This window comes from Chaetomium strumarium (assembly GCF_033439665.1).
Source record: "Chaetomium strumarium strain CBS 333.67 chromosome Unknown B0T15scaffold_1, whole genome shotgun sequence".
Classification (NCBI taxonomy): domain Eukaryota; kingdom Fungi; phylum Ascomycota; class Sordariomycetes; order Sordariales; family Chaetomiaceae; genus Chaetomium; species Chaetomium strumarium.
The window spans coordinates 917,854-940,358 of NW_026944429.1; the positions used below are offsets into that span (position 1 = coordinate 917,854).

The window sequence follows — 22,505 nt, forward strand, 5'->3', positions numbered from 1 at the left end:
CTTAAGTGTATCGACGTAAGACAAAACGAAACGAAACAATGCGGGGCCGTTGGCTCGGGCCCCGGGGGGCGCATGGAGCGCACGGTGCGGGTGCGGAATCGGAATCCTTGCGGCAGTGGTGCCTCCCAATGTTTCATGTTGGCCAGGCCGCGGGACGGGCAATTTACATAACGTAAGTTTCTAGATATATTTCAAACGGGGTTATGACAGAAGGGGTATAAAGATGCATTGAGGGATCTGACCGGGTGGAGGCCCGGAGACGGGGGAAGGTCTTGTTTTTCTGTTCACGTCCTGGGAGACTGGTTGCCTGACGGGATGTTGCTGTGCCAGGCCGGCCGCCGGGCGAATTGTGGACTGCAAGGATTTGGATGCGCCGATGCAAGCAGTCAACCGCCAGTTCTCGATCGCTGACTGTAGGCGGTACCGCCAAGCAGAGACTTCCATCATGTCTGCAGCAGGTTAGTTTTCAGGATCGCAATAATGGCTGCTTGTTGTCTATACGAAGGTTGGTCTTTTTAAGTTCAAGTTGCTTACACAGTATTCCGTATTGCTCCTGCTTTGTTATGAGAAGATTGGGGCTCACTCTGGGGCTGACCATCGGGACCCCGATGAAGTGGGGCCGACTGCCTCCGGAGGAGAAGATGAGCCGGCCGCCTTTCAGGATAGGATGCGCATATGGATATCGACTACAATTCCCACTTTCATCTGGTTCTTCTCAGCAAAATCTGCTGTCAATAACACATAACATTAGAGCCCGTCACCGAGCCCTGTTGCATCATTAGCAAGGAAGTGGCTACGAAGTCGCTTTCCCCTGGGTTGTTTCTTGATTTGTTGATCGGTTAAACCGGGGTGAGTTTGTTGGGATGGGCAAGTCGGACCTAGGCTGGAATCATACGATATGGTGCGCCCACAGGCAATGGACGAAGGGTGACACGTTAGAGTGATAAGTACAGTAACTGGCTCATATACTTCCTAGACGTTAGGGTTTTCTATTATGGATGCAACTCTACTGTGTAAGCCATCCCACATCCCGCTTCTCCTCTCTACCTTCCGTCGTCATGGTAGCTTAACCCAAACGGCTCCAGTCGTACATGAGTTGCGAGGTATACTGACTGATGGCAACGGGGTAACATGCGATGTGCTCCCTCTCTTTTCCCGTCACTCTTCCCCTCCCTTAATCCACCCATCCGTCCGCTGACTCACAAATGCCTTGACTACCTTACCTTACCCACCACCTTCTTCCTCTTCTAACCTCCGCAACCAATAGGGCCGTAGATGATATGCCTTCAGAAGCACGTATGTGCTGTACAACAGTACCGAATAGATGCGACAGAGATCCTGCAATGCCGCTGTGAATCTTCCCCTCCCCACTCCCGCGCGCCATGCTATGCTTGTAGGCAAGCAAACATTTAGAAGTCAACGATTCGCCAAACACGTCCTAACCCCCGTTCTCTCTTTCCCATCCATTCCCCTGCCAGGGCAAAAAGTCAAGTCAAGCCAAGCCAAGCCAAGCCAAGCCGAACCGCCTTGTTGTGCAGCATCAACAACAAAACGAACTCCGAAGCGCTTCATCATCCCGACACCTTTAGTCATTTTAGGGAGAGCAATACCGTTGAGTCCTCAGCGGACTGGCGTACGCACGGGCGGCTGCAGAGCCTCCTCCAGGGCGGGCACCATGTCATACTTGATGACCAGCTCCTCGATCTTGGGTATCAGCTCGGAGATGCGGAAGGGCTTGGAAATCACGCCATCCTGCAGGGAGAGCCAAATTCAGTACATGATGAGACAACCGAGGTACTGACCATGTAAAGTGGAAAATGCGGAGGGAAATCTTACCACGCCAGCGGCCTTCGCATTCTCCACCTGCTCCGGCCGCGCATATGCCGTGACGGCGATGATGGGGATGTGGTGGGTGATGACGCCCGCCTGCTCAAGCCGTCTGATCTCGCGGGTGCAGCTGATGCCGTCCATGACGGGCATCTCCAGGTCCATCAGGATCACCGAAATGTTTTTCATGTTGTGGTCGTCGGCGTTGTTATTGTTGCTGCTATTATTGTTGTTGTCCTCCTCGCTCCCGTCCCTGCTCGCGCTCCCTTGCGAGTCACTTCTCGGGAGCGGCGACGGCGGCGGGACCATCGGCTGCCCGGCTAGGGGGGGTTCGCTCGCCATGGTGGCGGCGCTCTCGTTCCAGAAGCGGGAGCGCCTCAGCTCTGCCAGGGCCTCGCCGCCGTGGTTGGCGACATACGTGTTGTTGCCCGAGAGCTGCAGCTGCCGCTTCAGCACCTTCTGGTTCACCAGATTGTCCTCCACAATCAGAACGTCGAGGCTGCACGTATTGGACTGTCCCAGGGGCAGGGATGGGGGCGGCGGCAATGCTTGGGCTGGCAGCGCAGTTGGTGTTTGTGGCGGTGGCGTGGCGGGTGCGGTTAGCGACTGCGTTTGCTGTTGTTCATCCCCGAGCGCGCGGAGCAGAGGGGACGGCCAAGGCGATGGACCATCGGGGGTGCACGTGGTGGCCGTGGGCGTAGGCGTGGGTGCGCGGACTGGCGACATACCCCGGGGGCGATCCGACTTCCGGCTCTTGATGTAGAAGGCAAAGGTGCTGCCCTGGCCCTTCTTGGAGTGTACCGCAATCTGGCCACCCTGCAACTCGGTCAAGATCCGGCAGATGAAGAGGCCCAGCCCGGAGCCGCCGTACTTGACGTGGGTTCTCGGGCTGGCCTGGCTGAAGCGTTGGAAGAGGAGTTGCTTTTCGTGGTCGTCCAGCCCCGAGCCCGTGTCGGTGATGGCGAGATGGAGGAAGATTTTCTCGCCGTTTTCCCAGTCGGCGTCGTCTGTGAGATCCTCCTGGTCCTGCTGCCGCGCGGGCACGTAGGACAGTCCGTGCTCTTCCTCGCCCAAGTCCGTGGACGCGCCGAGGCTGATGACGATCTCGCGCGTCGGCATCCCCTGCGTGAACTTGATGGCATTGGTCATCAGGTTGATGAGGACCTGCCGCAGGCGCGAGGGATCCAGCTTCACCCAGTCGATGGCCAAGTCTCGGTAGGACTGCTCGATGCTCAGCCGGCTGTCGATGTCGTTGGAGCGCAGTTCGGTCTCGAACATCTTGAGCACGTCCTGCACGATCCGGACCGGCTGCACGTCGACGGGCGTCACGAGCAGCAGGTTCGAATCGAGCTTGGACAGCGTCAGGATGTCGTCTACGATGCGCTTCTGGTGGCTGGCGCAGAGCGAGATGATGCTGGCCGCCTCGACGCAGCTGTCAATCAACATGCTCAGCGCACCGGGGATGTGCGCCACGGGCTCCCCTTGCCTGTACCGGGTCAGGCTTGTCGAGATCTCGTCGGCACACTGCAGGATGGCGCTCAGCGGATTCCGCATTTCGTGGCTCGTGATGTCGATGAAGTTCTCCTGCTGGCGCTTCAGCTCCACCGCCTCGTCCCGCCGCTGCTTCTGGAAGTCCTCGGCCCATTTCTGCTGCGAGATGTCTGTCAGGCAGCCGATGATGCTCTTGAGCTCGCCGGACTCGTCCCGCTCCGGGTACGCGCTCATCAGGGCCCAGACGTCGACCGAGTGGCCGTCCATGAGCTCCCTTGACCCCTTGAACCGGAATTCGTGGGTCACGGCCGTCTTCTCTTCCACGAGGCGGCGCCAGGCCAGCTCGGTGCCATGCCGGTCCTCGTCCCGAATGCTCTGCATCCACGCGGCGAAGGTGCTGGCGTCGCGCTGAAGTCCCGAGATTCGGTACCACATGTCGTTGCAGTAGTTGATTTGCCCGTTGCCGTCGGCGATGAACAGGCCGACGGGGCCAAACTCCGCCATCCGTGCGAAGCGATACTCGCTCTCGACGGCCTCCTGTGTGCGGAGGTGAAGCTGCAGCGACAGCTCCTGCCGGTCCAGGGCGGCCAGCTTGGCCGCCCGCTGGCCGCGCCGGATCTCCTCCTCAAACAGCACCACCGAGGCCAGAGAGGTGGCGAGCTGGCGGGAGAGCAGATTGAGGAACAGCTGGTAGTCTTCGTCGTACGGCCGTCTCGGGTTCACGCCCAAGACGATGAAGCCGACGACCGAGTCGCCCGCAGTGGTCGGGTGCACCGGGAACACAACGACGGTGCGGCACGGATCTCCGTACCCTCGCCATGCGAGCCCCTGGACCAGCTCCCTCGGCAGCGTGCCGTCGTCCTCGCTGAGCACCACCGAGCTGGTCGGAAGCGCCATCGACTGCCTCAGGTACGGCGCGAAGCCCTCGTCGCTGTACCGCAGGTCGATCGAAGGGACCGCGCACGGATGGCCGTCGGGAACGCCAATGGCGCCCTCGAGCACAATCTGCGGCGGATGCGCAAGGCTCCCCGAGGCCATGGACGACACTTCGCTCTCGCTGTCCTCGGCGACCGAGTACAGGAGCGCAAACGGCACGTCCAGCTCGTTGTACTCCAAGCCCTGCGCAAGCTGGCTCCAGAAGCTCTTCACGTCTCGCGCTGCTGCGGTCTTCATGCCGATCTCACGAAGGGTCAGCATCCTCCGCTCGTTGATCTTCCGCCGCGTGTTCTCGAAGGCGGGATTGTAGAGCGCCACCACGGACCCGTCGCCGCCGACAAGCGGGATCGTGGCCCAGTTGAAGAAGGTCTCCTCGGTGAAGCCGTGCCGCGACAGGAAGAGGGTGTCGTCGTGCTTCATCGTCGCATACCCGCTGTTCCACGCGGCTTCGAACTCGGGCCGCACCTCGTCCCAGATCTCGGCCCAGCAGTCCTGGTACCGCGATCCCATCAGCCGGGGGTGCTTCTTTCCGGCGAGCGAGATGTAGGCTTCGTTGTAGATGACGGTATAGTCCTTGCCCCAGTAGAGCGCGGCCGGGTGCGGGCTGCCCAGCACCATGGTCGACATGATGCGCAGTTCCAGAGGCCACGTGTCGATCGGACCCAGCGGCGTGGATGCCCAGTCAATGGATCGCGCAAACCGGTGGTGAGGAGGAAGGTTGGGATCGTCAATGGGGATCTGCGTCCAGTCAAACGTTGTCCGTAGCGGCGGAGGAGATGCGAGCACGAGATCATCGAAGGGCTCTACAACAGCGTCGGTAAAGGAGGAGGTCCTGCGCCGGGGTTCCGAGTGCGCGCGGGTGTGAGGCTGGCTCGTCAGCCCGAAGTAGTCGCTGCGTTCCGCCGGTGCCTCGGGCTGCTGGCTCTGCGTGTCCGTCCACGGGCCGCCGCTGAATCCCAGGTCAGTCACCGGCGAGGATTGTACTTGTATTGGTGCCACTACTGGCGCTGCCTGGATCGGCGATGTTGGCGTGGAGGAGCTTGTGTCCTGATAGCCGCGGATGACTCGAAACCGTCGCTGGAGCGTCGAGCGAGTCCAAGGAAAGCCAGAGTACTTGAAGGACGAAGCGGCCGCGCCCGCGACCTTCGGGTCATGCAGCAGCAAGCTGACCGCCCAAGCCTTGAATTTGAAGAAATCGTCGTTGTCGCCCAACTCGGCCGGGCCGGTCTGCAACAGTGTCAGCAGAGCGGGCGCTGTCCTCAGCGCATCATTGGCGTAGAGCAGGTGTAGGGGTCCGTCGTCGAAGTTCGCCGGGTCGTTGAGGTCGATGATGAAGGTTGGCCTCTCGTCCTGCTCCAGCAGCTCGACGACCCCTATCCCCCGCAGCAGGTGCACCGCCAACGGCTGTGGCCCGTCGTCGGGACTACACGATAGACTGGAAAGTTCGGTCGACGGCCGGCTATGCGACGTGCTCAGAGACCGCGACGTGGAGGTGACGATGGTGGTATTCGTATTCGTGGTGGTGACTTGCCCTCTCGGCAACCAGAGCGTCGTCACCCCGTCGGGATTCTCATTGCCGGCCATCATGGACAGGGGCGCCTCCGGCGTCGAGGCGCTGGGCGGGTAAGGAATCCCGTGCGTTGGCGAGACCGAGAAGAAGAGCGGAGATGCTAGAGCGGAGTGAGCGGGTGTGCTTTGGTCGTCGCCCGGGGCCAGCGGCGGCGGCAGGGAGAGTGACAGGTCACCGGGAGCAACCAGCCGGGGCTTCTTGGTGGGCGACTCCTGCGAATCTAGCGGCCGTGCCACGCTCTTGTCCTCCGTCCCCGTCACCGAGTGCCTCTTATTGCCAGCGGGTCCTGTCCCTGCTGGCGGCGGTGTTGAGGCTTCGGGGATCGGCGGCGGCGGCGGCGGCGGTGCCCCCGGTGCAGGCCACGCCCGGGCTCCGGATGCGAGCGGGCCGGATCCAGACACTTCGAGGGCTAGCAGTGAGGATTCTCCCAGATCATACCGGCTCGTATCATCAGGCATCCGCGTCCACCCGTCGGCGTATCGTTGTTCACGCTCGTTTGCCGGATCAGCGCCGCTGTTGCTACTGTTGCTGCTGCTGCTGCTGCTGTTATTGTTGTTGTGCGTGGGATGTTCCGCGCTGCTGTACAATGGGCCAGGCGAAACAGAGCGGAAGCCGGCCTGGTGGGGGGAGCATTCGGGTTGCGAGCCCAGAGCAGCAGCCGCTTGCCGAGGGGAGATACAGGGCTCGGTTTGGTCCTCCAGTCTCATGCCCGGACACGATGGAGCGTAACGGGCGCTTTCCCAAGCCCAACCGGGGGGTGCAGCGAAGGCACCTTACTTATCCCAGAACCAGAACTATTGCACTGCTACCGTGTCACAGTTCGCCACACCGAATAACCCGAATACCTGGGAGAGCACGGAGAGCTGCGACGGCAAACTTGCAAAAACATACGACCACCCGTTATCAGCAGGGAGCAAGGACTCGAGCAGCGCGCAAGACGGATCGAGCAGTCCAGCAGTCGCGCCCCATTGACGAGAGAAACGGATACGGATAGAAGAGATCTATGAGGATTCAGGGATTCCAGGGACGCACGCAACCGGTCGAAGTCGGCGAGCCTGGGCGGGCCTATGATGAGGTGTCACCATATATGACAGTGCTCCTGCCGCGAGGCGTGACCGGAGGGTAGAGGAATGCAATCAATGGACTCAATGCACAGGCGGAGACCTGCCGCTGAGCACGAGGTGGAAGCTTTTCGAAGGCGGGAAGTGGGCAGTCTAACCTAGCTTGGCGTTGTGCGAAATGGTATCGGTCAAATCACTCATTTCACTGCGATGACTCTGCACCTCCTTCGCTGGCCCGGACGAAACAGTCCTTCCAACCACAGACCAGGCAGGGGCTGGTAATTCCCGTCCTGCTGCATGTTCTGTACCGCAGTACGGTGTAGTGCGTACGTTACAGGTCAGGTAATCCTCTCATGCCGTCACCTCCACGTATACTTAGGTAGTAATAACTCACGTCCTCGGTGCCAGTGCCGAATGGAAGGCGCCGGCCACAAAACGAATTCGCGTGGGAAGGAGCGCAAGAGACAGGGGTCGAAGGCCGATGGAGGTCTGGAGCTTGCGGTAGTGGGGCCTTTTGCGACTTGCGACCCCTGCAGTTCGAGAATATCAGACCACCCACCGCGCCGCAAGGTGCTTAAGAAGCGTCTGTGTTCTCGATCGCACCAAAGACATCACGGTAATTACCTGCGTGTTGATTCTCATCTCCGATTCCTCCCAGTTTTCGAGATCTCTCGGAGGCCATTTTGGTGTCTGGCTTCGGTTTCGGCCGTCTTGACCAATTTCCATTTGTGTGGATCTCGGTGGCTCCCGGGAGGAGGAGGCTGGAGCAGCACACATCCACATGCGAAAGAATTTGTCTGGAGGTCTGGGGAAAGCAAAAGTGGTGTGCGACGGCGGCGCACAGTCTCGCGGTCTGGAACGGCCGGTTTTCTCACCGTTGAACTCCGACGACGACGAAAAGAATCTTGCACCACCACCGGACCAATCAGCGAGCGCCGAGTCCACTGACACCTCACAGCAATCCCATGAGCTGCGAGGCGGCAATCCGCAATTCCCATGAGCTGCATACACTACTAATACGCTACTGTGATGTACAATACGAATATTGGGGCATACCGTGCAGTCGATTACTCAGGGAGGCATCTGAAAGCAAGAGAATCGACAACAACAACGACGAAGGGGTCAATCCTCAACAATGCCCGGCGAAAGCTATGGAGGTTTGGAGGCGGCGCAACGGCGTGCCTAGTGTGAGCTAGTGTAGCTAGTGTAGGTAATCCCGCAACGGTCTCGGCAGAAATCAATAACGGGGTTGAACTGTCGACTGACTCGACTTGTCCTTGGGATTCGCTGCTCCATCCCGCTCTGCGATCGGCTCGTCTCGATCGGTGAGATCGTGTCCTTCCCCTCGCAGATCGGAGTTTCCACGCACTCGGTTCAGCTCTCCACTGTCCACTGTGGCACGTCATCTGAGCCTTTCCTCGGTTAAATAAATTCGGTAAGTCACACACCTGGAGACATGGTGCGCCACTCCAGGTGTTTTGGGCAGCCATAACCAGACTTCGTCGGTGTCGTGGTTTTAATGGGTTAGTTATGTGTAACGCAGCAGCGCGGCGCGCAGTCTGGAACTGGGAGACGCTTGAAGCGTTGGAATCCAGGGCCGATCGCCGAAAAGATCTCCCGCGCGAACGCGCCCGCTCCCCAGTCACCAGGGACCCCCACCGAAAACCCAACCGCGAACCAAATTGATGAGATGAGAGTTCATCACACTGGATGGGCGGCCTTCTCCTTATCTCTGCTCCTTCGGTCTTCTTTTTCCCCCTTCTTATTTTCTCGGGAAGTGCACGCCCGTACTCAAGTGGTCCAGTCGCGGTCACGTTACTCTGAGAGGTCGGAGGCGCCATATTGCATGGATTATCTTATGTACTGTGACAGTATTCCGTACACATATAGTTGGGGTAAAGACAAGAAGCAGGAACTGGCCCAGCCAACGCCCTATGAAACCACAGCATGGTGTCTTCCGTCCGACGACCTCCGGGACTGTACAAAATGGCCACTGGGTCGCTGGCGACGTTATGCAGTCGGGCTGGCACTGCGTAGAGCGTCTGCCGGCCCGGCGATACTTGCCCCGCCTCAGGCGCATCGCTCCGGGATTGGACGAGGCCGGCGCTTACACGCTGCCAACCGGACCAGTACGGCGCTCTCATTGGGCGACGAGCTGTGATCAACCTTCCGCCTGCATCTTCAGGCCGCTCGGGATGGGCTGCTTTGCCAGTCGCGGGCGGCAGCATGGGAGCACAGGAAGTGCTTGCAGCTAGCTCTTTAATCGAGGCTGACCCCCTCCCTCGCTGTTCCGGCGTTGCGACCCGGACAACAACTGGAGAGGAACATCGCGATCATTGCTGTCGCCAACGACGGAGGGTCGAGATAGTAGGATCTCTTGACCGGGATCTCGATGTGAGCCGCGTCTCCGCAGCAGCAGCCTCCCGGCACTTCACCGCGGACCCTTGACGGCCATCCGAGCGGCGCGCAGATACCAGGCACAGAAGTTAAATTAAGACCCGGCAGAAAGCGAGCAGAGAGAGAGAGAGAGAGAGAGAGAGAGCGAGCGCGAGCGCGAGAGCGACACCGAATAACACATTTACGCGACGGCCGTAATGGGTTCCTACAGAATTCTGCGTCGGCCATGGAGGGCTAAGAAACCGCTGTACTGGGGCATGGTTCCCGAACTGGCTGGCACTATCGCGTGTCTCGTCCTCTTCGCCGTCCAGCGACCGGATGCCTTCCGGACCATGTTCTGGCGCATCGGCTTCGAGAACGGCCTCAACTCCAACCCAAACATGATCATCTACGCCTATGCGAATTTCAGACCATTGCCGAAAATCCCGTTCGTCTGGTCACAGACGTAAGTGTCACTACCTTACCTGGCCAACCTGGCGCTTGGCAGTATCACTGACTGACCCCGGGGCAGACTGACTGACTTCAATGTCGCCATCTCTATCGTATCTCTCTTCATCCTTCTGGCCAAGATGATCGCCACTATCATGAAGGTCTTCTACCCGATCTTCGGCGTCATCATCGGTCTCTCCATGACGGCCCTCTACGCCACAAGCGTTGGCGGGCAGGCCGGCCCCGACTACGCCGACGCCCGCTACCCGAGCCCGGTCCCCTGGTACATCCGAATGAGCTGCGATATTGCAAGGCCCTACGGTGCGGCCAAGAGCTGTTACTTGGCCAAGGGCGCGTTTGCCGTGACCGTGTTTATGATGTAAGCCGGCTGCTGTCCTACTCTCTCTTTCCCCGGTACTTGAGTAGCTCGGGTGCTAACCGAGCCATAGGACCGTATACGTGTGCCAATCCGCCTTCGCCATCTGGGCAATGCTCCCCAACAAGGAGCTCGACATGGAGGATGATTCGGATGACGATGACTATGGGCCCAGCCAAAAGGGCAAGGACAAGGGCGTGGCGGTATCCGTCGAGTTGCAGCCGACCCCGCCGAGTCAGCAGATGCCGTTTACGCCCCGGACGCAGGCATTCCATACTTTGGACAGGAAACTGCCGCTTCGCTACAGCTGAGGCGGCCGTAGGCTGTTGTGTACGAGCATATTTTCTTTTTCTTTTTTGAGGGAGCGTTCACAGAGCTGTGTTGTGCCGCTGCTCTGCTGGTCGGGGCAGAACCTCGTCGCCCTGGGAGCAACATGGAGTTAAGGCTGCTGGAATATCCACAATGCCCAGATGGGCTGTAATAGCTGGACCTCCTCGCTCATCTCCAAGGGTCATTAACTAGTTAATTTGGTGGGCGCCTACCAGCTTTGGGTTCACTCGTTCTCAGCCACGAGGAGTCGGGGGTTAGAATGACATGACCAGATGATGACCTATTTCATTCAGTGTACTTGATACACTCAACACAGAACACAGCTACCCAACCGAGCCTTTCCGTCCTTCCCGATCATTGCATTTAACATACAACATTGACTGTCAAGAACAAAAACACTACACCATTCATCTATCATTCATCATCAGCCATCAACAACATGAGAGTATAATACCTGAGCCGAAAACCCTTCTGCTTTCACTCTCTCACCTCCCAGTCCTTCAACTCAGTCACCACCCTATTCCGTTAATACCACCATCTCCTCCTTGCCTTCCCGCTACCCTCCGACGGATGAACCTCCAGAAGTGCGGCACTCGAATCGGGCACGGTAACCTTCACCACCCCTCCGTCCCCGACCGCAACCCTCTCTCCAACCTGCGCCGTCATATTCCCCAACCTCACCGGCCTTCCACGGTCCAGGTCATAGTTGGAGCTCCACCCGTCGTAGGCGATGCCCCGTGATGGCGCCGCTGCCGTTGGCCATGAGCCGCTTCACGTTGAGGACCGTCCCCGCGGCGGAATTGGGTTTGCAGCGGACGATTGTGACAGGATGGCCTCATACTGGGTGACGTGGGCGTCGACGGAGCGTTTGGTAACTCATGGTTCATGAGCGTCCCCCTGGAGGGTCACCACCGGAGAGGTTGCACCGCTTATGTAGCTGGGACGGTCAGTGTACTGCTGGTATCTACTAGTACTTAGAAGGAGGCAGAAATGGCGAGAGCACTTATGAGTGGAGGATGGTTTGATGCTTTTGTTCTCGGTCAAGCCCGCTGCCCATGCTGCAGGGGCTTTCAGGTGGTTGCCGACACCGGCATGGGACGGCGCCATGTAGCCGTAGACGTTATCGAAAGCAAGCTCGGGGCAATGCTTCTCAAGGAGGGATCTGATCGTCATAGTGCCATTCTGCTATTGCGAGACAGTAGGTGGCTTCGTTCCAGTCCGACGATCTTACGAGTCCTTGGGCAGATGACGGGAAACAGATCTGGCTCGTTCCCGTGTTCCCAAACAAAGAGCTTCTGGTGTCCCCGAGTGACTTGCAGGCCAAAGGAACAGTATCTAGGAGGGTCTGCCGCCCGCTGGACCGATTTGCACCGAGACCGCGGTTGGAGCCGTGGCAGAACTTCACGTCTTTCCGGGTGTTGTAGGACTCAAAGTAGGACGGCCCAATGGTTATGGTTGTTGGTTAGTCGGGAGACCGTGCCGGGTCAACGGTGCCGTTGAGGGCGCAAGGAAGCGAGGCATCATAGAGAGCATAGGTACTAGTAGTCCTGGGTGTTGCCGCCAACGCGAATGTAAGGCTTGGTACTAATGGTACGTCCAATGTTCTCCAAGAGGGTGTCCGAGTAGGTGTCCGGGTGCGACTTGTTCCCTGAGAGCGTCAAGCCAAGCTCAGGGGTAGTAATTAAAGTAGTGCTTTGGGTGCTATGCCTGCAAAGTCCGGGAAGCTCGAGAACCCGATGGTGTAGCTCACATAGCCATCCAAAACATCATTCTGTTGCACTGTGCTTGGCACCAGATACTCGGATCTGACTCTTGTGAGCCAAAAAGCGGATTCCAATGTTCTGGAACCTGGGACGCTATTATGCACGGTAGTATACGTACGGCTTACCCTATGACTGTCCGACAATATTCCGTCCGGGTTGTGCTCGATTCAGCCAGAATGCCAGTCATCAAGGAATTCGACGGCCTGGCGTTCCGTCGTGCTGGGAACATGCCGTCGAAGTCATGCGGTAGGAAATGGGCGATCAAAGAACTTTCCACTAACTCTCAAGAAAAGGGTTATCAGAGCCATTGCTGTCGAGGGTACCTTGAGTTTGAGTGGGCTGGCGCCACGGCGGTCCGGCGCTTGGGGACCCCGCTGCCGTTCCCGACCTCGATGCTAGGCGTCTCCACCATTGGTAGCCGCCAGAACGTCTGATTATCAGACAATGCGAACCGCGGTTCGACGGCAAGTCGAAGCCGGAACAACGACGTCATCCGAACGTAGAGGCACTAAGTAGCGAGCGACAGGACAGCAACAGCTTCCCAACCATCTTGTTCAGTTGATCTCAATTGACTCAATTTCATCCCGCCCAATAAATTCACAGTGATACAAATAACGTGAGTGTCAACAAACAGTCAATTGCACCAGGTTGAAGCCGACGACTGTCCGATCTAAGACGGCTCTTGGCATCCCCGTCGTACCGCCGTGCCTCGGGCCTCCGCACTTCCATGCGGAGTTACCTCCTTATTGCACGCAATCCATTGCCAGGTCCCGTCGTTCTGCACCCCTCGGGATGGCTTTCGTACACAGAGCTCTGTTTTCCGCCTCACGGGCAGCCGCAGCAAAGTCTCAATTTCGGCGGTCAGCGCTGCCAGTCATCGTAGCCAACCCTTTCTCGCGCCTCTCATCCACCATGACTCCCAGGGTACCGCATGCTCGCCGCATTCTCTTGTCATACATGTCGGAATTCTGGTGGCTGACACTCCAGCCAGCTCAAGGACCCATCCCTGTTTAAGCAGGATGTATGTTATGTCAATGGGGAGTGGGTGAAGGCCAAGTCTGGCAAGACATTCGAAGTGCACGGTAAGTCACTCCTTCCGGGTTCGGCCGGATTCGATGCCCTCCGCTCACACCCGACGACAGACCCAGCCACGGGCCAGCTCATCGGCACCTGCCCCGAGTTTGACGCCCAAGACACACAGAAAGCCATTCAAGCAGCTGAAGGGGCGTTCGAAGAGTTCCGTCACCGGACAGGGCGCGAGCGCTCCAAGCTGCTCCGAAAATGGTACGACCTGATGGTCGAAAACGCCGACGACCTGGCAACCCTAATCACCTGGGAGAACGGCAAGCCGACGGCGGACGCCAAGGGTGAGGTGACGTACGCGGCCAACTTCTTTGAATGGTTCAGCGAGGAAGCCCCACGCATCTATGGCGACACAATCCCCTCGTCCGTCCCGGGGAACCGCGTGTTCACCGTCAAGGAGCCCGTCGGCGTCTGCGGGCTCATCACGCCTTGGAACTTCCCGGCCGCCATGATCACCCGCAAGGTCGGACCGGCCCTTGCCGTCGGCTGCACCGTCGTGGTCAAGGCGCCCGGCGAGACGCCCTACACTCCGCTCGCCCTCGCAGAGCTCGCCCACCGCGCCGGCATCCCCAAGGGCGTGGTTAACGTCATCACCGCGGCCCAAAACACCGCCGAGGTGGGCCAGGAGCTCACCACGAACCCGACAGTCCGCAAGATCTCCTTCACCGGCTCGACGCCCGTCGGCAAGCTGCTCATGAAGCAGTGCTCCGGCACGCTCAAGAAACTCTCGCTCGAGCTGGGCGGGAACGCTCCCTTTATCGTATTCGACGACGCCGACGTCGACCTGGCGGTCGCGGGGGCGGTCGCGTCCAAGTTCCGGTCGTCGGGCCAGACGTGCGTGTGCGCCAACCGCATCTTCGTGCAGCGCGGCATCTACGACGAGTTCGCCGCCAAGTTCGCCGCCAAAGTGCGCGAGTTCAAGGTCGGCAACGGCTTCGACCAGGGCGTCACCCACGGCCCGCTCATCCACGCCCGCGCCATCGACAAGGTCGAACAGCACGTGCGCGATGCCGAGCAGAAGGGCGCCAGGGTGGTCCTGGGCGGGCACAAGCTGCCCGATCTGGGGCCCAACTTCTTCCAGCCGACCGTGCTGACCGGCATGACGACCGACATGGCCATGGCGGCGGAGGAGACGTTTGGGCCCGTGGCCGGGCTGTTTCCGTTCGACACCGAGGAGGAAGTAGTGCGGATCGCGAACTCCACTCCGGTCGGGCTGGCCGGCTACTTCTTCTCGAGGGACCTGCACCGCGTGTATCGCGTGGCGGAGCACCTGGAGGTGGGCATGGTGGGCGTGAATACGGGGCTGATCTCGGACCCGGCGGCGCCGTTCGGCGGCGTAAAGGAGAGCGGATTTGGCAGGGAAGGGTCGTTGTATGGCATCGGGGAGTACCAGGTCACGAAGATGATCACGTACGGTGGGATGGGGAAGCCACTGCAAAAATGAGCATGAGGTAGGATGGACGATGTGATATCGCGACGGGAATGAGCGATTGGGTCTGTAAATATACCTTACCTGAGTGTTGTTGGCTCGAAATGGAAGATTATATCAAGGTGACATCTCTATATACAGAGTACCTACCTGTATTTTACTTGGCATTACCTCCCCTTGTAAACATTTAAAATCGTCACAGCTCATTCCAAGTGTTAGGTACGCTTGCGCGGGTTGTCGGCTACAAGTGACATGAGCCAAGACCTTAGGGGTTGGTGAGGTTGGAAGACTGAGCTTAGGACGGCCAGACAGCGCATGCGTGAATCCTCAGCTCTTTTCGAGACCGATCCATCGCATCCTTTGCACGCTGTGAGGTACGAGTGTCTAGCTAAGGCTTGCTGTGGGCGAACTCAACACGCGAGAGGTATATTTATTAGCTATTAGAGAGTTTGCTTGGGTGGGCCTCCCCCCAATTCTCGCCTAGGGTGGCGATAATGAGGATCAGAACACCCTTCGATGATTCCTTTCACCAGCCCCCGTCCCTCTACCATACCTCCATTTTTTTGCTGTTTTATCTTTATTTCACCCCCCGATTCGCACCGCCCTTCTCAGTCCCAAAGCCAACCTAAACGACTGTGCCTTCTCTTTTCTGAGTTGAGGATAGGCAGGGTATACTTTGGGTATCAAAACACTGAAACAAGAACATCATGTACCTCGCGAGATAATCTCGAGTAGCGCAGAGGGAAAAGCAGAAACAGAACCAAGCGATAGCAACAGCGCGATAGCAGAAGCGTGCACGTGCCACGCTGAATATTGATGTCGCCGCGCAAGCCAAAAGCCGAGGGTATCAGAGAACCAATCTTGACAGGGTATCTCGAAATGCAGATCCGATCCCGACCAAACCCGAGGGTGAAGCTAAAAAGGGGGCTGTGGTGCCTCTCATGGTGGCGCGCGTTGATGGGCGATTTCGCTCTAATTATTTTCGTGGTAGTTCATCTCCCGTCCGATCCGATAGCTCATGATCATGATATGCCGGAACCTAAAACGGTCAAAGCGCGTCGCTATTTAAGCGGCAGCAGTCACAGCCGGGGTGGCCTCCAGGGGCTTGGCCGGAGTCTCCTCCTCGGCGGCAGCCGGAGCAGCGGTGGTGGCCTCGGCCTCGGCAGGCTTCGCAGCCTCCTCGGCAGACTCAGTGGCCTTGACCTCTGTCTCGGTCGCTGGGACGGCGGGGACTGCGGGCGTCTCCTCGGTCTTCTCCTCGGCCTTCTCAGGCTTCTCAGCCTTGCCCTTGCCCTGAGAACCTGTTAGTCATACGTCCTTTCCTACTTGGATCAACAGAGTTGCTTGTGCATACCTTGATAGTGGCGCGGAGCTTGGAGAAAGCGGACGGCGACCTCGGCTTCTCAGCCTCTTCATCAGAGGTGGAGCCCTCCTTCTTTTTGCCGAAGGCGAAAGGCAGTGAGCTCTTGCGCTTCTCAGTCTTCACCTCCTTCTTGGCCTCGCCATTGGTGGCAGGAGTAGCCTCAACGGTCTCGGTGGGAACGGTAGCAGGGGAAGCCACCTCGGCGGAAAGAGGCTCGGTGGTTTCGACGGCGGGAATCACCGGAGCGGTCTCAGCGACAGCCTCAGTGGTGGCGGGAGTCTCCTCCTTGGGAGAGGGCTCGGTAGGAGCCGCGACCTTCTTCTTGCCGAAAGACAGGCCACCAAAGATGCTACAGGTTTTTGTTAGCAACACATCTATTGGTGGACCGTTGGTGATCAGTCTTACCTGGTGCGCTTGATGTGGGCCGGGCGGGCCTCAGTCACCTCCTTCTTCTCTTCCTCCTTCTTTGGCTCCTCGGCCTTCTCCTCAGGCTTAGCCTCAGCCGCAGCTTCGGTGGCAACAGGAGCGGCCTCAGCGGCGGGCTCGGGTGCAGTCTCAGCGGCGGTCTCGGTGGCAGGAGCAGCAGGCGCCTCGACAACCGCGGTTTCAGCCTCGGCGGGCTTGGCCTCAGTGGGCTCGGCAGCCTTCTTCTCTTCCTTCTTACCGAGCAGGTTGCCGAAGATGGAGGTGCGCTTACGGCTAGCAGAGCGGCGCTTAGGCTGCTCCTTCTCCGTCTTCTCCTCCTCCTTCTTGGCTTCTTCCTTGGCGGGCTCGGTGGCCGCAGTCTCGGTGGCAGTAGCAGCCTCCTCAGTGGCGGGAGTGGCCTCAGTAGCGGTCTCAGTAGCGGGCTCAGCAATATGAGCCTTCTCCTCCTTCTTGACTGGAGCGGGCTTCAGGCTCTCGAGGGTCTTCTTGTAGGTCTCAGATTCGGTGACTGTGGCAGCAAGCTCCTTGGCCTCGGCAATCTTAGCCTTCAGTTGAGCGACCCAGTTGTCACGCTCAGCGGCGCTGGAAGCCTTGAAAGTGTGCTTGTGGCCCTTGGCGGTGAAGTGGAACTTGTTAGAGCCCTCGACAGTAGGCTCTGAAGCCTCGGCCTGACGATGCATTAGCTCCAGATCTTAACAACCCTTCGAGTCGTCCAACTTACCAGGTGGATGGCGCCGTGGGGTGCAGCCTTGTCCCCCTTTTCGCTGTAGAAGAGAAGACCCTTACCAGTCTCGGCAGCCCACGAAGTCACATGGTGGGCAACCTCGGTGACCTTGTCCGCCTTGAACGAGCTGATGGACTTAAGGTCAACGGGCTCAGAGCCGAACCAGAAGAGCTGCTTGGTGTAGAGGAAGTTCCTCGGGAGGCGTTAGAGCTAATTACCCAAGATCGACAGGATGGGACATACTTGGGGAAGTTGGCACCCTGGCCCTTGTGCTCAAGGTGGCCTTCCTCGACCGGCTTCACCTCTTCCTTCTTGGCTTCCTCGGCCGGAGCGGCAGCTGTCTCCGTAGCGGCGGCGGCCTCAGCCTCAGCTGCAGGTGTGGCCTCGACGACCGGGGCAGAGACAGCGGCCTCGGTAGTCTCAACGGCAGTAGTCTCGACGGGCTTCGTCTCGGCGACCGGCTCGGTGACGGCAGTCTCCTGGGGCACCTCGGCAGGCTTCTGTGTGTCGGCCATTGTGGAAAATTTGGGTTGCTTTGTCGCAGGGTATCTCAAGAGGAAAAAAAAAGAAAATGGGGTATCGGGTATCACTGAGAGGAGAGAGCAAGAAAAATCAGGAGCCTTGATCGATGTTCAATTATCGCGGCGTGTCCTGCACTGGTTCTTGGGGTATCGCAGAGAAATCTCGGTGAGGAGATGTGCGGGTGCGAGAGAGAAAGAGGGAGAGGGAAATGGAAGGCGCCGCCTCGTGACGAGCTTGGGGGTACTTATTTCGGCACGCCACGGTTTTGTTCTGTGTGAGGGAAGGGGGCATAGAAAACGGCAGCGACCCGACACCCTTTCGGGCAGGTTCTGCTTCTTGCATCTGGGCCCTGATTGGCGAATGGTCTAGTACACAATACGAAACGGAAGCCTCTACGGCAGCCAGTAGCTGACGGAATCTCTATGACCATGGAAAAGCGCTGGCGCCGGTGCCCCCGCGACAAAGGGGTTGCGCAACAGTTCGCCAATCGCTCGCCCAATGAGCCAAGGTCGAGTTGCTGGAGAAAACGAAATTGCTGCAGACCGTTTTCGACAAGGATGCAGCTTCCCCTGCACGCGCTCTTGCTGCAGCTCGCGGTCCACAACGGCTGCAGCTCGATGGCCAGTGCGACTCTGGGGTCCTTGTCAGCCCACTTCAGCAGAAGTTTACCTGGCCTGCAAGTACCGGCATCCTCGCTGCCGCTCAAGCAGCGCTCTGCAAGCACAACACGACGAAATCCACTGGTTCCGCCGGTGATCTAGAGGTGCCAAAGGTGGACTTTGGCTTTCTGCCCCTGAGGCAGGCCTGTCCTGGCTTCCTGCCGATCAGAGTTTTCAGGGTTGCACTAGGTACGTATGGACGAAGGTCCGTTTCCTGACCGCACTCTTCGACCTGGTTGCTCTCCGTCAAAGCTCGATTCCATGTCACTCATCGGGCAACCCAGGGGCCGTCTACATATATCTGGCGCATATCCGACAGCCAGTTCGCATACGATTTGGTACGAAAGGCTTTCGCAGGCTTCTCAATTCAAAGATCACTCCTACGAGGTGTACTCCTATCTTGCCTACACAACCCGCAGAATAGGCGAGGTCTTTACTCCGTAATGCACGTTCTTGCTCATCGACTCAACCATTACCGGAATCCACAGCTCCACCTCTTAAAATTTGGCTCTCGACGTTTTCTGGATGCAATCAATAGAGGATCCACCGATTTGCGCCGACCCTTTGATGCCCTGACCCACCCGACATTCGGAGGCAAGCCCGACCCATGTGGTAGCCACAAACACTCCGGTTGTGCAACAATGCGCGAGGCAACGAGCCTCAGCAAGCTTCCCGGTGAGGACGAGGAGTTCAGAATCATTCAAGAATTACAGTTCCTTCCCTCAATCCGAGAGTCCAGCTGAGCTGCACGTTCCTGCGTCAGGCGCAAGTACGGCAAGGTCGAGCAGGACTTGAAACCAAGGGTTTAGACACGAATAGGGGGTGCGAGACGCTACGTTATTGGTCTGCATGGGTCAGATCATCGGCAGAACATTGGCTCCACTTACGTTATCGCACCTCCCCGCCGTCGACGAATTCAATGTGTTCAAATCCGCTGGCCGACTGCCAGAGCCTTGATGAACAAGATTGCCTGGTGTAGATTGTTCGACGGAAATCGACTCGAGTCAACAAGTTGAGGCAATCTCCTGTAATGTGGTAGGCTTCGAGTGAGGAGGCCAGTCTCTGATGCCTTTATGCTACCTTAATGAACCGATGGGTTGATTGACAAACGAGCAGTGGAGCTTGAAACAGCCCTACAATGTTGCATTGGCTTGTCGAGCTGTGTCAGCGACATTGGCCTTGGAGCCTGACACCGCTCTCGTTTCGTCAGTCAGCATCTCAACATTGTCTTGCACTGCTATTTGGAAGAACTAGGTACGTACAAATTCCCATAAGGTAGTAGTGCACTGTACAACTCGTCTTTAGCCCTGTTATTGTTACTAGAGTAGTAGTGTATCAAACCCTGCCGAGGTTTTGCGGCCTCACAGTTGCAGTCCCCGAGGCCCTCGTGCCACCCAAACTCGAGTCTTTAAGGGGCGCTTGCCTTGGGCTACGGTGGAAGTTGATAACTAGCGAATTCATCATGTATTTCCAAAGCCCGCAGTCTCACAACTTCGCAAGTCATTGCGTCGTCCGTTTTATTATGATGAGCTCGTTGGTAACACAGTGACCTTTGTTGACTCAAACCCCATACTGTCAGCAACCTTCACCGCCCACTCCACGTACTATCTCTCAGGCTTCAATGTACAATAAGTGATCCAGTGCAGAGTGACTTCAAATGAGGGTTAGAGTCCTGGCGTAACTTCAAAGCATTCCCCGTGTCATCAGTCCCTCATCCTGTGCATTCATAGATGTGTAAGGTATTGACAATGAGATCCTGACCCGTGTCTTTTGTGTGGATGTACTACACAGTATACGTAAGTCGGCTTTGCACCATCTGTCAGTATTTCTTCGTTCTGGAAAATGGTACTGTGTCCTCCCTTATTCTCACGCATGCTTCCACCGAAGCACCTGTTCACTGTGCATGGAGTGAGCTGACAAAAACAAGCAAACATCACCAATTCTTGTGATGGCCTCCAGGAAAAGATTCGCGATGTCTCGGGGCCAGCAACGCTACGCTTCTTATGGCTAGCGTCTCAGATGCTTCAAATTCCAGATCTACGACATTTTCACTTGTGACTGGTGGGGCCGTAGTGTACGGACGACAGCCAAGGATATCCCTCCGCTCATTCATTGACCCCGCCTACAGGTGACCTGACCATGACGGTATCGTGGCCCAGGCTCTCAGCCAGGAAATCCTTATTCTACCAAATGGCGACATCAAGGGTCGTGGTGAAGTCTTTGTTCAGCAGAAGAGCAAATCGCATCATCCTTCAAATACGCTCTGATCCAACAGCTCACATGCCTCTCACTCCCCCTCAGCACAGACCGTGTACCCCCCTTTTCGAGTGGTAGCTGCCGATCCTCTCCGAGGTATGGACATCTCATCCTCCTCCACGACCCGACATGACTGCATAAACCTTCTCATATTCCTTGGCTGCGCAGGGCATTCGACCAATTACTCCCGAGGTACAGACTTTGCAGTGTGAGTGCAGTGTGGGGAGGCACCCTCCTCTCACGGCCACCTGACCCCGATTCATGCACGTTGCTGCACGACTGCAAGATAACACATTTTTCCAATACGGCATGTGCTCACGACGCACCAGTTTTTAGGTATTACTCCTCCTGGCAGTCTGTTCGCCCTCTTCTCCAGATAGTTACGGGTAGAGCTCAAGGCACCGATCAAGGATCGTGCTATAGCCGACACATTTGCTCATTGGTTGGGTCACTGCTGGATCGCCCTAAAGCCTCAATCCCCCTTTGACCCTCCTATCTTTCACTCGTCTCGCGCATGTTCGATGTCGGTCGCGTGCTTGCTGCGGGCTGCGCAACTGTTCCATCGGTCCTTCACTCGCTAGTATCGCTTCTGCCGGGTAGGGAAGGCAGAACGAAGCACGGGGAAAATCTACAGATCGAGAGCTTGAGCTTCGACGCAGCAGGCACATGCCGCACGGTTCTCCTATGCTCAGCAATGGTTCTGTTATGGTATCGCTTTGAACATTCTCTATCTCATCTGGAAGCCAGTGCTCGAAGTTTATATATTAGGAGGGAAAGGTGACTCTCGTTCTCGGATTCATTTTCTCATTCCCTTCCGTTTATATTTTCGTGGTCTTTATCTGGAGGAAGACACTTTTCCCTACTTGTTTGCCTCAGATGGTTGCGGTCTCGTCTCTTCTCCTCTTACACCCCGAAACTGCCATTTTCCGTCCCCCTGTTTCTGTCGCAACGGGTGTATTGTTTGTTTCGATGCCGATTCAGGGGTAACATCAAAAATGTCAACACCATTCTCCAAACTCGCCCGGGGATTTCTCGACTTGCTTTATCAGTGAATGAACTGGCTGGGCTCAGCCGCACGTTATTCATATCACTCTTTACCCTCTTCGCGCCTCATAACTGAGGGTTTGAACGGCCCTCTTGTTGTTTCGCTCACAGCGTGCCCCTTACTGTTGTCATAGTCTAGTACTCAGGAGTATCTCTTCGTTTTTGTTTCTACAACCATGGCATACCTCAGCATCAGTTCCTTCAAGCTGTCTTTGAACCACAGTTGTCACATGGCATTGGTTACTACAGAGATCAAACTTCAGGCGCTTCGCCATGCTGTCCGGTTCTACGCGGATTCACGGTGCCTACGGTGGTCTTCGATTTGTGATCCCCCTCGTCAAATCGGACGCTCAGGGTTATGCCACCGTCAGTCACATCTCGGAACCATGACTGTGCATGCTCCGAGGCTGCACGGGTGTGGATATCTAAGTCAGCTCTGTCCTGTGGTGAGCCAAGAGAGACTAAGCAACGCAATGAACCTGCGGAGTCTTTGGAGTGCGCAGGCGTGCGGGTTTTACGGCCGGCTTGAAATACATTGGACTGACCGTTCACAAGACCCCCTTCTCCTGCGGCATGCTTTGTTGTGTGGTGCTGTCATCTAGTTATTTGCATTGGACTGCCCTGTCTCCGATGTCGATGTGCGCCAGTGACGATGCTAACACCGGCAGCAGATCCAGTCGCCCAGGTCCATGGTTCTCCTACAGCATGTCCAACCGTTGGAGTGCATCTTGGGAGCTACGTACAATACATCACTTAAGAGACACTTACAACCCAGGACCGACATGTAAACTCACGTGAATCTTTCCCATGGCTCGGGAT

General features: G+C 57.4%; 6 protein-coding genes across 6 annotated transcripts; 3 read left to right on the forward strand and 3 right to left on the reverse strand.

Moving 5' to 3' along the window:
- Positions 1–201: 201 nt before the first annotated feature.
- On the reverse strand, positions 202–6,531 carry B0T15DRAFT_506355 (uncharacterized protein; the record flags this gene model as incomplete). The annotated part of the gene is made up of 5 exons (XM_062867564.1): positions 202–449; positions 535–686; positions 1,229–1,385; positions 1,638–1,752; positions 1,837–6,531. 5 exons carry the CDS (start codon positions 6,529–6,531, stop codon positions 202–204), a joined length of 5,367 nt encoding a protein of 1,788 aa, XP_062725375.1.
- A 1,388-nt stretch (positions 6,532–7,919) lies between these two features.
- Positions 7,920–9,103, reverse strand: B0T15DRAFT_7550 (uncharacterized protein). The gene has a single exon (XM_062871281.1). It carries the CDS (start codon positions 8,724–8,726, stop codon positions 7,953–7,955), a length of 774 nt encoding a protein of 257 aa, XP_062725376.1. The 5' UTR covers positions 8,727–9,103; the 3' UTR covers positions 7,920–7,952.
- Positions 9,104–10,693, forward strand: B0T15DRAFT_7551 (uncharacterized protein). The gene is made up of 3 exons (XM_062871282.1): positions 9,104–9,727; positions 9,794–10,090; positions 10,161–10,693. The coding sequence occupies exons 1-3, from the start codon at positions 9,480–9,482 to the stop codon at positions 10,396–10,398; spliced, it is 783 nt and encodes a 260-aa protein (XP_062725377.1). The 5' UTR covers positions 9,104–9,479; the 3' UTR covers positions 10,399–10,693.
- A 590-nt stretch (positions 10,694–11,283) lies between these two features.
- B0T15DRAFT_7553 (uncharacterized protein) lies at positions 11,284–12,098 on the forward strand. Its single transcript, XM_062871283.1, has one exon. It carries the CDS (start codon positions 11,408–11,410, stop codon positions 11,915–11,917), a length of 510 nt encoding a protein of 169 aa, XP_062725378.1. The 5' UTR covers positions 11,284–11,407; the 3' UTR covers positions 11,918–12,098.
- A 476-nt stretch (positions 12,099–12,574) lies between these two features.
- Positions 12,575–14,926, forward strand: B0T15DRAFT_424477 (Aldehyde/histidinol dehydrogenase). The gene is made up of 3 exons (XM_062865614.1): positions 12,575–13,104; positions 13,172–13,262; positions 13,323–14,926. The coding sequence occupies exons 1-3, from the start codon at positions 12,973–12,975 to the stop codon at positions 14,705–14,707; spliced, it is 1,608 nt and encodes a 535-aa protein (XP_062725379.1). The 5' UTR covers positions 12,575–12,972; the 3' UTR covers positions 14,708–14,926.
- Positions 14,927–15,757: 831 nt separating this feature from the next.
- On the reverse strand, positions 15,758–17,720 carry B0T15DRAFT_506358 (pleckstrin domain-containing protein; the record flags this gene model as incomplete). Its single annotated transcript, XM_062867565.1, has 5 exons — positions 15,758–15,985; positions 16,047–16,404; positions 16,461–17,149; positions 17,203–17,398; positions 17,449–17,720. The coding sequence occupies 5 exons, from the start codon at positions 17,718–17,720 to the stop codon at positions 15,758–15,760; spliced, it is 1,743 nt and encodes a 580-aa protein (XP_062725380.1).
- Positions 17,721–22,505: the final 4,785 nt, after the last annotated feature.

Coding starts and splice junctions, on each gene's coding strand:
- B0T15DRAFT_7550 (XM_062871281.1), bottom strand. CDS start 8,726: ATGGCGCCTCCGACCTCTCAGAGTAACGTGACCGCGACTGGACCACTT.
- B0T15DRAFT_7553 (XM_062871283.1), top strand. CDS start 11,408: ATGGCGAGAGCACTTATGAGTGGAGGATGGTTTGATGCTTTTGTTCTC.
- B0T15DRAFT_424477 (XM_062865614.1), top strand. CDS start 12,973: ATGGCTTTCGTACACAGAGCTCTGTTTTCCGCCTCACGGGCAGCCGCA. Junction 13,105..13,171: donor CATCCACCATGACTCCCAGG/GTACCGCATGCT, acceptor CACTCCAGCCAG/CTCAAGGACCCATCCCTGTT. Junction 13,263..13,322: donor CAAGACATTCGAAGTGCACG/GTAAGTCACTCC, acceptor ACCCGACGACAG/ACCCAGCCACGGGCCAGCTC.
- B0T15DRAFT_7551 (XM_062871282.1), top strand. CDS start 9,480: ATGGGTTCCTACAGAATTCTGCGTCGGCCATGGAGGGCTAAGAAACCG. Junction 9,728..9,793: donor CCGTTCGTCTGGTCACAGAC/GTAAGTGTCACT, acceptor ACCCCGGGGCAG/ACTGACTGACTTCAATGTCG. Junction 10,091..10,160: donor GCCGTGACCGTGTTTATGAT/GTAAGCCGGCTG, acceptor ACCGAGCCATAG/GACCGTATACGTGTGCCAAT.